The sequence below is a fragment of the Mus caroli genome, chromosome 9, assembly GCF_900094665.2.
Source record: "Mus caroli chromosome 9, CAROLI_EIJ_v1.1, whole genome shotgun sequence".
In the NCBI taxonomy this organism is placed as follows: Eukaryota; Metazoa; Chordata; class Mammalia; order Rodentia; family Muridae; genus Mus; species Mus caroli.
In genome coordinates this window covers 110255326-110269963 of record NC_034578.1, presented here as the reverse complement: position 1 = coordinate 110269963, position 14638 = coordinate 110255326, and the positions used below count along the sequence as shown (strand labels likewise).

The 14638-nt window shown below is 49.3% G+C and overlaps 1 protein-coding gene across 1 annotated transcript in view; it reads left to right on the top strand.

Moving 5' to 3' along the window:
- Cmtm8 (CKLF like MARVEL transmembrane domain containing 8) overlaps window positions 1–14638 on the top strand; it is a 56077-nt gene that overhangs the window by 39515 nt on the left and 1924 nt on the right. Inside the window, exon 2 of the mRNA XM_021171330.2 lies at window positions 9624–9797. Within this exon, the coding sequence (XP_021026989.1) occupies window positions 9624–9797 (174 nt within the window). The remainder of the gene's footprint in view (window positions 1–9623; window positions 9798–14638) is intronic.

Here is a 14638-nt window from a genome sequence, read left to right as displayed (position 1 = left end):
AAGGAGATCTGACTCCCTCTTCTGGAGTGTCTGAAGACAGCTACAGTGTACTTACATATAATAAATAAATAAATCTTTTTAAAAAAATGGTATCTGCTTTTATCTGTATTCCGGGTGACCTCACATGATGTTGTCTCTCCAGTCCGTCCCCACCCCTGATGCTGTCTCTCCACTCCCCGCACCACCACGGACTGGTAGTGACCATCCCTGACCCTGCGATCTGCTTCCGGTCCCTCATTTGGGATGACAGCTGTTCTGCGGCAGATACTATCCGCCCCACTCCACCCCTTGTTTGACATGTGAAGCGTTGGTGTACTTCTTGGTCCAGTGCCAAGGATTTTTCCTTCCTGGACTTTTCCCATGTGGGTGATTGCTTCGCTCTTTGCAAACGGTGCTGGTATTAGCTCATGACGGGTCCTTCTATTGACATGACTCAACAAGCGGAGGTTAAAAATAACACTCGGGTCGGGGTTATTTCATGCTGCTGAAACAGCTGGATCAGCACAGTTCCCAGGGAAACCAGAGGCACTGTTCAAACAACCTCAGGACCTGGAAGAGGGTCACATGGCAGCTCGTGTGAATAGAGAAGCGTTCCCACACGGCGGGAAGACTGCGTGGGGAGGAAATGCGGACGCACAACCAGCAGAGAGTGCCTGTGTGTGCGCATGCGTACACTGCGTATGTAAATGATGACTGCAGGTACACATGGGGGTTGAGTCCATTGGTGGAAATGACTCCTTACAGCCTCGTGTGCGGGAAGGAGGTGAGCCCAAAGGGATGTTCTACTAAGAAGCAATGTTCCCTCCCTGGTGGAGAGTCCCCATCATGTCACCAAGTCCCACTTGACATGAAGGGAAGCTTGACCCGCTGCCTGCTACACTGCTTCGCGCATGAGCTAATGTCAACCCTCAGAGGCAAGGGAGAGCTCATGACACGGTCTGTCCTGTGTCCTGTGGGTCCTGTCTGAGGAAGAATGTACTGGCTTCAGTGCTGCTATAGGTGGCTTGTGTGTCCCTTTACCTGTATGCTGGAGGCTTGGTCCCACGGTGGCTTGGGCGGAAAGCAATGTAAGGAGGTGGGGCTTGCTGGGACCTTGGGCCATCGCAGGTGTGCTTTTTTATTTTAATTACACTTATTTTTTGTTTATTTATGGTGTGGAGGCACACAAGCAAAGATCCGAGGACAACTGGGTTGAGTTCCTCCTTCCACCCCGAGAACCTGAGTCCCATTCCCATGGGATAGAAGAAAACCGACTCCCATAAGCTGTCTTCTGATCTCCACAGATGTGTGCATACACACACCTGCAGACATATGTACACACACATACACACTAAATAAGCAAATCTTTTTTAATAGTTAAAGGATGGAAATATTTAATGAGTAGAAGAAATCTCTCTCTCTCTTTTTTAAAGATTATTTATTGTATGTATGTGAGTACACTGACCTTGTCTCCAGACACACCAAATGAGGGCATCAGATCCCATTACAGATGGTTGTGAACCATCATGTGTTGCTGGGAATTGAGCTCAGGACCTCTGGAAGAGCAGCCAGTGCTCTTAATCACCAAGCCATCTCTCCAGCCCGAGAAGAAATCTTTTAACAAGTTTCACTTGTGCAGACTCTAGGCCTCAACGCTCCTCCTCTGGCCGTAAAAATGTTACTGTCCTTGCAACTCAGGGAGGGAATCTCCCATAAAGAGCTTCTCCATCCTGTTTTCGGGAAGAAAAGACAGTGTTGAGGCGTTCTTTCTTGCGTCTGCTACTCTTCAGGGGTGTTCTTTAAACTTAGAATAATCCGTACACCAAAGTGGCACGTCGGGGGATTGTACAACTGTCTATGTGCTTAGCTCATTTGGCAGCAGGGTCTTCCTCCCAACATTCACAGGGACACCGATCTGTGACCACCCTGGTGGGTCATTATAGGCAGGTTTAAATTGAGAAGCAGACCAAAGAGTGCCTTGGAAATTTCAGAGCTGAATAATAGATGCATTGTTATTGGCTGGCTTTGAAATCCACCCCAATCCTCTGTTCTTCAGACAAAAACCGCCTCCCCTGTTTCTAGAATAGAGGAGGGGACTTTAAAAAAAAAAAAAAAAGGAAAAAAAGTTAACAAGGCAAACACAGTAGGTATCTAAATGAACAAGGTGGTTTCTGCACTGGGTTACAGAGCTTTTCATCCAAACGCATCACAGACCTCCTGGTGAGCGCATTGTCTCATAACAGGCGTGAGCCGGAAGTCAGAGGCTGCCTGGGTTAAAGGGGGTTTGAAGCTTACTTTTTTTATATCCCTGTGAACTATCTTCTCCTCTATAGTATTTCTGAACTTGATTTCTTTTTTTTTTTTTTTTTTTCGCCTTTTCTTTTTTCTCTTTTGGAGACCAGACCTCACGATGTATGCATGCATGTATGTATGTTTGGGTTTGATTTTCCCTATGTAGGTACTGAATTATTTCCCCACATTAGTACTTAACTTCTTCCCTAATGTACCACCCCAGACATACTCCTTCTTGTTGCCGAGGGAGTGCAGAGGAGTCAGCGTCTGGCTGAAATGCCAGGGTGACCATTTAAGGCACTTTAAGTTAAGAGTAACTTTAAGTTACTCTTCCAGTGATGAGGAGGGAGTGTTGTGCTTTATAAAAAGAGAAGGAGAGAGGGGATATGTTTGGATGTGTAGTCAGGTGTGGGGGAAGGGTACCTCCTGGGGCCCATGCTGAGGCATCCCTTCCCTCTGAGGGACCTGCCACACAAAGGTATAGTATAGAATAGAGTTTATTGAGGGCATGGGGAGGGGAGTTGAGAGGGTAGCAGAGATAGAGAAAGATGGGGGGGGAGGGCGACTGGCAGAGAGGCCAGTCATGAGCAGATGGAGAGAGGGAGGACAGAGGGAGAGCAAGAAGGCAAAAGAGCAGGAGAGCAGAGGGGGCAAGCAGCCCCTTTTATAGTGAGTCAGGCATACCTGGCTGTTACCAGGTAACTGTGGGGTGGAGCTTAAACGGGGGTGGGGGGGTGTCTTTCCACTGAAGGAAGCCAAGACAGGAACTCAAGCCTAGCAGAGAAGAGGCAGGAGCTGATGCAGAGCTTATGGAGGGGTGCTGCTTTTTGGCTTGCTCCTTACAGCTTGCTTAGCCTGCTTTCTTGTAGCCTCTAGGACCACCAGCCCCACCCACCACCAGCTAGGAACTTTCACACAATCACTAATTAAGAAAATGGCTTACAGGCTTGCCTACATCCTGATTGTATGAAGTCAGTTTTGCAATTGAGGTTCCCTCCTGAGATGGCGCCAGCTTCCGTCAAGTTGACATAAAGGGAGGCAGCACATCCACCAAGCAGACAGATGTGAGCCCCCTCCTTGTAGTGGGGGCAGTCAGTGAGTCCAGTCTGCATGGGTTCCCTGGCAAGACTGTGACATGGCCAGCTCAGAATGACTGGCTTGGAACCATCTCTCGGAAACACAGACAAGCCAGCCAGGACTGGTGTGGGAGCTGGCTGGTAGGGCCTAATCCCTGGTCTCTGGGGCCATGTCATATGGAAGGCGTCCTTCCAAGGATCCCGCCCATTTGATTTCGTGGGTGAATATTCCTCCCTGCCCAGACATTGCATTGCCAAGAAGTGGGTTTTGATATGTTTGTTTGTTCTTGGTTTGGGGGTGGAGTTGTTTTGTTGTGGTTATTTTATTTTCATGTGGAGTTTTTGTTTGGTTTTGGGTTGTTGGTGTTTTGATAGTTTGTATTTGAGGCAAGGTCTGACTATGTAGCTCTGGCTGGCCTGGAATTCACTGTGTAGACCAGGCTAGCCTTAAACTCCCAGAGTTCTGCCTGCCTGTTTCCCAAGTGCTGGGATAAGAAGGTGGGTATCACTATTGCCTGACCTGCCAGGAGATTTTTAAGATGTGCCGACTATGACAGCCACAGCCAGGATGCATTTCCGAAAATACATCTAGCCCCATCTCTGCCAGTTCCGTGAGTAACCCTGGAATCCCTTCACAGAGCAACCGCTCGCTCTCTTCCGCTTCACTCTCTCTCTCTCTTCTGCTTCGTCTCCCGCTGCCAGCATCCTCAACGCTGATACCTGGAATTCAGACACTCCCTGCATGAACATCAGCGTGTCTTGCCATGAACCTGCTTTCTTGACCCCCAGGGCTGTGCGGCCGCTTTACTTTTCCGCTCGCCTCATCTCCCAGACGACACCGCACCCTGTCAAGAAAAGGGGGCTGTATTGTCTTGCGTGTATGCTTTGGCTTGGCTCGGGGTTGCTGGTTGTCTTGGTGTCTGCTAACCTTCCTGACCCGCACTCTCGGCAGCTAGAAGAGTGAATAGACACAGCTTTTCACAGCTGTGCTGACTATAGATGAAATCTAGGGAAGGATGTTAAAGCTCGCTCGGAGACAAGATCATAGAGCCATTAGACACCCAGGGGGGATTCTCTGTGTTCTCTGGTGAATCTTTCTCTTCCCTGTGGTCTTGCAAGTCTGTTTTAATTAAAAGCAGTCGGGTGGCATCTCTTAGGGAGGAAGAAAAGGTTTTCTTCAAATGTGCGCTCCACCTAGATTTAGAAGCTACATAGTTCGTGTGTTTTAAAACATTATTTTGGAAGGAAATCGTCTGTCTATTCAGTGCAGCCCAGTCCCTCGCATGGTTTCAATGCCACATTTTGTAGAAATAGACAATTTAAAAAAAAAAAAAAAAAACCTCGAAATTCATGTGGAATCTAGGGAAAAAAAAAAAAAAACCAACCCGTACATGGAAGATGTGGACCTGTGGATCCTGCCGAAAGGCTCTGTCTGGGGCAGAAAGACCTTCAGACCTCTGCATGCTTGGAGGCCTGCCCACTCTCAGGAGCTCCTTCTTACTTTCCTTCCTTAAGGAATCCATGTTCCGCTCCCGCCCTGCCCGGATTGCCTTGATGCTCTTGGGCACGAGACAATGAACTTGGACGCTGCCACTGGCTGCAGGTGGCTTTGGAAACCACTGGTGATTCTGCAGTCCAGTCACACTCCTCCCCTCTCCTCCCCAGTTAGCCTCATCCAGAACCCAGAAAGACTGTGGGAAAAGACCCCCATCCTGTCTCAAAGAGCCCAGATCAGTGTGAGAGCGACATCTCACACAGGGGCTAATGGAGCAGGGGCTGAGCACAGCAGTGGGAGCCAGTGGCTCTCCACAGGACAGGAGATGCTATTCCAAAATACTTTACTTGAGCTTCTTATGAATATATATATATATATATATATATATATATATTCATAAGAATATATATATCCTTAAGCATGTGTGTTTGTGGGGGGTATATGTGTATGAGTATGTGTTTTGTGTGTCTGTGTGTGGGAATATGTATATGTGTATGTGTGTGGGTGTATGTATATGTGTATGTGTGTTGGCATATGTGTGCTCACATAAATATGAGTACAGATGCCTTTGAGGACCAGAGGTATCAAATTCCCCTGAAGCTACCGGCTTCTCAGGGTGGGCACTGGGAATTGAACTCAGGTCTTCTGCAAGCTCAATGCCTGCTCTTAACCACTGAGCCTTTTCTTCAGCCCCAAGCTGAGAGCTTCTTATCCTCCTGCCTCCACTTCCGATGTAACTAGAGTTACAGATGGGCCCACCACATTTGTTTTCTGTGGAGTGAGGGATCAAACCTTGGACTTCGCACCTTGGCTAGAGATGCGCTCTACCAGCCGAGGTAAGTCCTCAGCCCTCATTCCTTCCTTGAGCCTTATCTCTCTTTCTTCCTTTAGCCCTTTCCTTTTCCCTCACCTTCTCCGTTGTTGTTGTTGAAACACTTTATTCAGAGGTTTCGGGGAAGGTCGGAGAAGAAAACACCACCCACAGAGGGGAAATGCTGAGTCAGCAAGAGCCGAGCTTCAGGTTGGCATCAAAATGCTTCACCCAGGTCTAACACTCAGAGCCAGCCTTAGAGCATCAGGAAATCAGGGCAGAGTCATCACCACAGGATCCTTTGTTCTTTCAGACCTTCTGGTTTGTCTGAGGCCTTGCCCTTTGGTGACCCGCATGGGAACAGAGCATCCCTCACTGACTGACAGCACTTGCTGTGATGGATGCATGTTCTTTGGGAGATCTGAGAGCTGGGTCATTAGTGTCGGCGCTGCACAGTCTTATGTCAGCTTGACACAAGCTAAAGTCATCTGAGAGGAGAAAACCGTGGAGAACTGGCCTCCATAAGACCAGGATGTATGAAGGCCTGGAAGGCAGTTTCTTAATGAGTGGTTGATGGGGGAGGGCTCAGCCTGTTGTGGGTGGCTCCATCCCTGGGATGGTGGTCTCGGGTTCTCTAAGAGAGCAGACTGAACAAGCCATGGGAGCAAGCCAAGTAAGCAGCATCCCTCCACAGCCTGTGCATCAGCTCCTGCTTCCAGGTTCTTGCCCTGTTCTAATTCCTGTCCTGAGTTCCTTTTGCGATGGGCTACAGTGTGGAAGGGTGTCCAATAAACCCTTTCCTCTTCAGCTTGCTTTCTGGCCATGGTGTTTCATTGTAGCAGTAGAAACCTTAACTGAGTCAGAGTCTAAGCTCACACACTCAAGCCCCTGAGGTGTGCAATGTTCAATGGGAAAGGAGAAAGGAAAAAAAGCGAGGGAGGGAAGAAGAAAGGGGAAGGGTGGGGGAGTGAGTGAGGGGCTAGTTCCTTGAGCTGCCTGAGCACAGGGAATGTGACCCCCCTTGCCCTGCCTCTTCCCAGCATTGCTGAATGACAGGTCTAGATGGAATCTGCATGTCTGTGTTCTTAGCTGATGTCGGACCTCCCTGCCTGGGACCACACACTTGGAGAGCCTGGCTAATTGCAGCCTGCCAGCCAAATCTAGCCTGCCCTTGTTTGTAAATAAAGTTCCCACAAAACGTGGCCATACTACAGTAGCAAAATGAATGATTGGGACAGAGATCGTATAGGACTCAAAGCGCACAACATTCACCATGCAGCCATGACCAAAAAGTGTGTGCCAACTTTTCTGGAGCACCATGGTGCTAATTAAAGGCCCAGGCCCTGACCCCCCCCCCCCCCCCCCCCCCCCCCCCCCCCCCCCCCCCCCCCCCCCCCCCCCCCCCCCCCCCCCGCCCCCTGCTTTTACTACCAAGGACTCCATGAGTCCTTCCTGAGCATTTGGTTATGATTCATGGACGGAATAAACACGAGACCGCTAACCTCTGCAGAGTTCCATGGAACTTGGTATACTGGTAACGTTATTCTCTGTGGTGTCACCACTCACCAGAGATTGGGCTCAGACAAAAGGCCACATGCAGATCTGCTTTAGTGAGGCAGTGAGTCCATCGGGGTTCCTTACAGGAGCCCGGAGAATTCAAAAGCAGCTGTGTCCATGGTGACGGGTCACAGATGCTGCCTGATGCTGCCTAACGTCAGTCTTTAGACATATTTTAACACCCACCTTGTATGCAGAGTCCTGTCGCACTGCCTGCTGGGAATAACAGAGTCCCATGGTCCGGCCTCCATATAGGTCTTTGTTTGATCATGAAATGTCAGGGATAACTAAGTCCCAAGTTCTTAGCACCACTGTGGCTGAGAAGGTACTGAGGAAGGGCTGGAGTCCATGAGGGGGCAGACGTCCTCATGACACCCCCCAGAGTAGGAACAAGAGCCATATGGTTTGAAATCTGCCTTCATCGGGCAAATTTGATACTCCCCATCTAGGAGCCAGACCCCTAAATCCCACACCTCTATTCCCTCACTTCCAAGACCGGAAACAGAGAGCCCATGTGCCTTGTTAGAGATGCCACCAAGTCCCCAGGCCCCTGGGTGCATTCTCTAGTGGCTCTGCTGTAGCTCTTGAAGCACACCTCAGTAAAATCTCTGCAAGAACATCACACAGAGTCCAAGGACATGAGGATTAAGTCTTTGCATCAGTCCATCCTTTTCTCAGGCAATATGTGGCAATGCCGATGCTAACAGTGGAAGTCAAGTCCTTCCACCACCTCTGTTTCACACTGGGCAGACAGCCTACCCTGGTCTGCCCTGGTTCCACTGACCTGGTCATCCATCAGCAGTGTGCAGGTGCCCCCTAGTGGATAAATGGAGGTGGTGGCGGTGCATGCTGACAGACCGTGAGAGATGAAGGGCTGGCTGGAAGATAGTCCCTGAGTCTGAAGGGAACAACTGAGCAGATGTGGGGAGGCAGCAGGTTGGAGTCAATGTGGATCCCAGGAGGAAATGCACTTTTCTTTCTCTTACGGTCTCCAGCATCATGTGTTAATAAGCTGCTTTGTTTGAAAAGACAAAACCCTAAGTGTGCACGTGCATATGTGTGCGTACGTATTTTCTGAAGCTGAGAGTGTGGGGTGTGAAGGGGAGCTGGCAGACATTTTCTGTGAATGTGACTATTTTAGGCTTCATGCCAGAGGCTGTCTTTTAAGCATGACATCACAGGCAAGGGGCAAGGCAAGGAGCAGGGCTGTGTCTGTCTGCTGCGTGAAATAGGTCGTGTGAGCTGGGGTCGTGGCTCCATTAGTAAAGTACCTGTCTCGCAAACATGGGGACCTGAGTTCCATCCCCAGTGTTCACATTAAAAAAAAAAAAACAGGCATAGTGGTGCAGGTGTGGGGAGGCAGAGACAGGAGGTCAGAAGTGACAAACCCCGGGTCCCCGTGAGAGACCCTGAATGGTTCCTGAGGAACAACACCTAGAATTGACCTCTGGTCTTCACACATACCACCACCACCATTACTATCATCATCATCATCATCTGATTCAGGCCATGAGCTGTATCTAGTCATAGTCATCCTTGGTCAGACCTGAATAGTGTGTCTAACACATGACAGGTTTAATGACGCTGTGCCTCTCTCCTATCTGTGACCTAAGTGCCCAGCATCACGCACATTTGAGAGTAGGTGCTCAGGGAGCACGTTGCTAACCCAGATGACTCTGATTGACCTCTGTAACATAACAGCTTCACCGCAGAATTTCCCAGAATGCACTGAGTGACAAAAGGCGTGCTCTCCAAATTGGCCATTTAAAGCATCACAGCAGATCGGAGCTGGCTGCCGTCCCTGCTTTCTTTTCTAATCTATCTCTGTCTAAAACGACCCCAGCTGTGATGTGAAAGGCCAGGAGGCCAAACTACTTTGTTTAGCACAAAGAAAGCTATCACAGAAGAGGGGAGGCTGGCCTGGGTGACACCACACCACAGCCAAAGCCCCACGTTTTCCGGGGGCTGCCTCCTGGGATATGATGCACAGGCTAACTGCTGCACAGCTTAGAGATGTGGTGAAAGGGAAGGATTTTTACTGGGGGGGGAGGGGGGTCGTGGCTGTAAAGATGGCTCAAGGGTTAAGAGCACTGACTGCTCTTCCAGAGGTCCTGAGTTCAATTCCCAGCAACCACATGGTGGCTCACAACCATCTGTAATGGGATCTGGTGCCCTGTTCTGGTGTGCTACAGTGTACTCATAGAAATAAATAAATCTTTTTAAAAATGTTTTTATTATGTATATTGGGGATATGTCTACATGTGTGGGCACGTATGTATAATATGTACAGGTTGGGTGAGGCATTGTGACTAATGACTTCCTCTGTGTCTCACTCTCTCTCTCTCTCTCTCTCTCTCTCTCTCTCTCTCTCTCTTTCCTCCCCCCTCTCTGCACCACCTCTGCTACTCTGCAGGTCTTGGGACTGCTGGTGTGGACGCTCATCGCTGGCACTGAGTATTTCAGAGTCCCTGCTTTTGGCTGGGTAATGTTTGTAGCTGTCTTCTACTGGGTCCTCACCGTCTTCTTCCTCATTGTCTACATCACCCTGACATACACCAGGATTCCCCAGGTGCCCTGGACCACAGTGGTAAGGATACCTCAGGGGTGGCACCTGCCCAGGGCCGTGAAGTGGGACAGCAGGTGTCTCTTCTTGTGGATTTGGGGTCGCCTCTGCTCACATGGGGCAGGCCAGTGCTGGAGAAGCCAGCAGCAGTAGGTGATCCCTGCTTACCTAATGGCCTGAGAGTGAAGCCAGCACACCTAGGAATGAACAGGTTCCCAGACAAACTGAGTCAAGGAAAGCTGGGTTCTGTCACGATACTCAGTGTCACCTGCAAAGGAAAGCTGGGTTCAGTCACGATACTCAGTGTCACCTGCAAACAGGTGAGTCAGGGCAGCAGTGTCTCCTGATTTCCTTCCTTCTTTCTATGTGCACGACTAAAGAAAAAGGATCCTGACAGGGGCTGTTAAAACAAACACGTGGCAGGCATCTGGGTGAAACCGGAGTGTGGGAAGCTTTGGTCTCTATGTCCTGTTGCAAAGAAAACACACAGTGTGGTAGATGGGTCTGGAGTAGAGCAGGGCAAGGCACCTGCCTGCCATGTTCGTGGTCTTGTGTTTAAACCCCAGCACCACAGAAACACAGATAAAGTAAAGTGAGTGTCTTCCCACTTGGAAACAAGAATAGTTAAGGGGTTTGGATTTTTGTCCTGGCTCCAGAGAGCACGTCATCCACAGGTTAGACAACGGCGATCACACAGACTTCTGGCAAGAGCGTGCAGTCTTGCTAGGGAGCTGGAAGTGCCCTATCGGTCGAGAGGTCACTTAACTGGCATACACAAAACACCACATACATAGGCATGGTGGCTCACATCTATAATGTCAGCACTGGGAAGTAGAGGCAGGAGGATCAGAAAGTCAAGATCATTTTCAGCTGCATATAGAGTTGGAGATCAGTCTACAATACACTAGGCCTTGTTTCAGACAGACAGACACATAGACAAACAGACACATAGATATGGTGGCACGTGCCTATAATTCTAGCAATTTCTCGGAACATGGGAAACTGAAGCAAGAAGATCTCAAGTTTGAAACCAAGCTGGCCGAACAGTGGGTTCAAGGTCATCGTTTAAAATGCTAATAATTTTTTTTTTTAACTGGTACTACATGGATAAAACAGAACTCAAAAGGCATACCGGTTTACTATGTTTGTTTCCAATACACACACACACACACACACACACACACACACACACACACACACACATACGTCTGGCTCCACGCCTTAAAGGCCATCCTCTTTGAGAGCTTTGGTCCGAGGGCTTTCATACACTGCTATCATTGTTCAAAGTGTCCCTGCCCCCTCTTCCTTCTGAGCTGCCTCTAGAGTTCAGGTAAACCCAACCAGAGGCAAGTCTCCTTTCACTTTCAAAACAGATTAACTTGTGGTTGTTTTCCCACTCCCCCAATCGAAGAATCTCCATTGGCATTTTCAGACATCTGGATCTGGGTCTGAAAGTGGTCCCAAGCAAGTGCTTGTGACCAGGAGCACACAGGGGGCCCCGGGAGTCAGTGTCCTGATTCCCCTCGGACACTAGGAAGGGCAGCCTCATTTGGATGTTGGATTCAAAATTAGCTGATTCTTTCGTAAAAAGCTGTGACAACCTAGTGAAAGAGGACAAAGAAGTGATCGAGGTGGGTCTGGGCATGTAGCTCAGTGGGTAGGGTCTTTGCCTAGTGTGCATGAAGCCCTGGGTCCAATCCCCCATAAAAAGCGTGTGTGCACGCCTGCAATCCCAGCCCTCAGGAGGTAAAGGCTAAAGGGTTCTCAGATAAATAATGAGTTGGAAACCAACCTGGGCTACGTGAGACTTAATGTCAAAGTGAAAATTGATGAATATATAAAGGAAAGGAAAGAAATTGTCCCTTCCAGTAGCTGAATCTCCGTTAGTCCTTGCTGGCCAGAGCTGGTGACTTTGTAGGAGAGGAAGTGAATGTCTGCAGGTCAGCCAGCTCTGTCTGCCGCATCCTTCCCCCCACCCTCTCAGCAGCCACCAGGGCTGGGGCCCTGCTCCCTCTCCCTCAATGACATGCCTTTTCTAGCCTCCTGCCCCTCGGTGAGCCTTATACCTGAAGGTTGCTCCTGCTATAGAAGACATGGCATGCCCAGCCCCTGGCTCGTGCCTTTGACACTGGGAGAATTCTTTTTTTTTTTTTTTTTTTTTTTTTTTCGAGACAGTGTTTCTGTGTGTAGCCCTGGCTGTCCTGGAACTCACTTTGTAGACCAGGCTGGCCTCAAACTCAGAAACCCACCTGCCTGCCTCTGCCTCCCGAGTGCTGGGATTAAAGGCGTGCGTCACCACGCCCGGTGGGAGAATTCTTGATCCCTTAACTGAGGTGCACCTGTGCCCAGGGATACCTCCTAGCCCCACAGAGAACAGAAAGACCCTAGAGATGACCAGCGTTCCTGGGCTGGAAGGAGGCAGCCGAATAGGCTCTAACTGCTTCAGCTCATTCCATGAAAGAGGAATAAATCCCCAAGTTACTTGTTTTGGGTCATGTGTCTCAAGGAGAACTGTTGGTCATCTCAGGAGTTTACTGTCTGCAGAGCTGCTGTTCCTGCTGATGTCTGAGGTAGCCTCTAAGGGGCCTTTTTGTCCTCAGAAATGGACAGGAAGTGGAGAATTAGGTCATACCTATGATCCCCACAACAAGGAGGCTGAGGCAGGATGGCCTCCGGTTCTAGGCTAGCCTGAGCTACAGAGGGAAACTTGAATACCAAAACCCAAGGCCAACTAGATGGCTCAGCAGGAGAGGTGCTCACCTCCAAGATTGATGCCCAGAGTTTGATCCCTGGGCCCCATATGGTGGAATGGAGCGGGTGAGGGGGGCGGTGCCAAGTCCCAAAAGTTCTGCTCTAATCTTTACTCGATCCCACACCCTGGTACAAGCATATGCACAAGATAAATAAATGTAATTTAAATTTTTTTGATCGAGGAAGTACTGTGCATAAGCAAATATCACCAGGCTAGTTTAAAGCTTAAATCTGGGGGCTCGGTGGTTAAAAGCATTTGCTGCTCTTTATAGCAGACCGACGCTCAATTCCTAGCACCCACATGACAGCTCAAAACCCTCTAACTCCATGTCTAGGTAATCTGTTGTCCTCTCCTGGCATCCAAGGGCCCTGCACATACATGGTACACAGACATATTATATTCAGGCAAACACACACGTTAAAGAAAAGTTAAAAGTGAAAGAAAGAAAAGAGGAGGAGGAAGAAGGAGAAGAAGAAGAAGAAGAAGAAGAAGAAGAAGAAGAAGAAGAAGAAGAAGAGGAGGAGGAGGAGGAGGAGGAGGAAGAGGAGGAGGAGGAGGAGAAGCTGGGTTAAGTTGAGGCTCAGATGGTTCAGTTGACAAAACACTTCCCACACAAGCCCGAGGACCTGCCTCAGATCTCTAGGACCCATGGAAGAAGCTGCAGTGGGTGGCAAGATGGGTCAGCAGCAGGTGAAGGTAACACACACACACACATACACACACACACACATGCACGCACACAGAATATGTGTCTGACTGTATCTCTTGATCTTTGGTTAGTATCCTCCATGTTGATTTAGTGCCCTCAGCTAAAAAGAACTTTTTTGTTGTTGTTTAATGTATACTTATTTTATTCGTGTGCATGCAGGAGCTCAGGGACACCCGCAGAGGCATCAGATCCTCTGAGACTAGAGTTACAAGTGGTTGTGAGCTGCCATGTGGAGCTGGGAACCCAACCTCAGCTCTCTGGAAGAGCTCTTAACTGCTGAGCCATCTCTCCAACCCCTGACATGGGACTTCCTAAAACATGGTAGAGCCTGGGCCACTTCAGAGGGTGATGACCTGCCCGGTGGGAGTAAACTTCTCCCCGGCACGGGAAGCTGCTCTCAGTCACTTCTTACAAACTCTCCTTGGAAATTGGTGTCTAGTTCTGGCCCATAGCAACCTGCCGGGACACTGATCGGACGTTCTCCTGTCAGAAATAAGTCATCCTTAAACTGAGGGCCCCAGTTACACAGGCTGGAGGCTAAACAAAGCAGCAAGCCAGCCAAGCTTTTCTCTGTATGCACCTTTATCCCAGAGAATACAGAGTGCTTTCAGAGCAAAGCACGGATGGAATTTCAGGAGGGAACTGTGGCCTCCCTCCTCTTCTCTCCACAAAGAGCAGCTGGCCACCTTTGTTAAGATTCTGTATTCTCTGAAGCTCAGATCTGTGGCACAGAGATGTTTGAGATCCAACAGGAGCTGGAGGGTCTAGCCAGTCTGAGCTGCACCTGGGTCCCAGGCATCTATTCACAGCAGCAGGACAGCATGATGCTATGCCGCCCCCCACCCCCTCCCCCACCCCAGCTTCACCTCCCTAACCATCCATTCTTTTGGTTTAACCTCTGAGAAGCTGGGTTCTTTGTTCTGTTGTTTGGAGTTTGTTTCTGACCAGGTCTAGTAGCCCAGGCTGGTCTCTAACTACGACCTTGAATTTCTCCCTACCCCCACCTCCAGAGTGCTGGGATTACAGACATGCACCATAACACCTGGGTTATCCAGTACTAGGGATAGAAGCCATGGTTACACACATGCCCGGCAAGCATACCGCCAACTGAGCTACATTCTAGCTAGGACAGCCTCTTTTTCCTTAACATTGTTCTGACCAAATTGGAACCTGTTTAGTCACTATTTGAATAGATTTGGTTTTCTTTTAATGTTTTTAGGTGTTTTCTTTGTTTGTTTGTTTGTTTTTGTTTTGTTTTGTTTTGTTTGAGACACGGTCTCCCTGTGTAGCCTGGCTGTCCTGGAACCCACTGTGTACATGAAGCTCACCTCAAACTCACAGAGATCCACCTGCCTCTGCCTCTGCCTCTGCCTCTGCCTCTGCCTCTGCCTCTGCCTCTGCCTC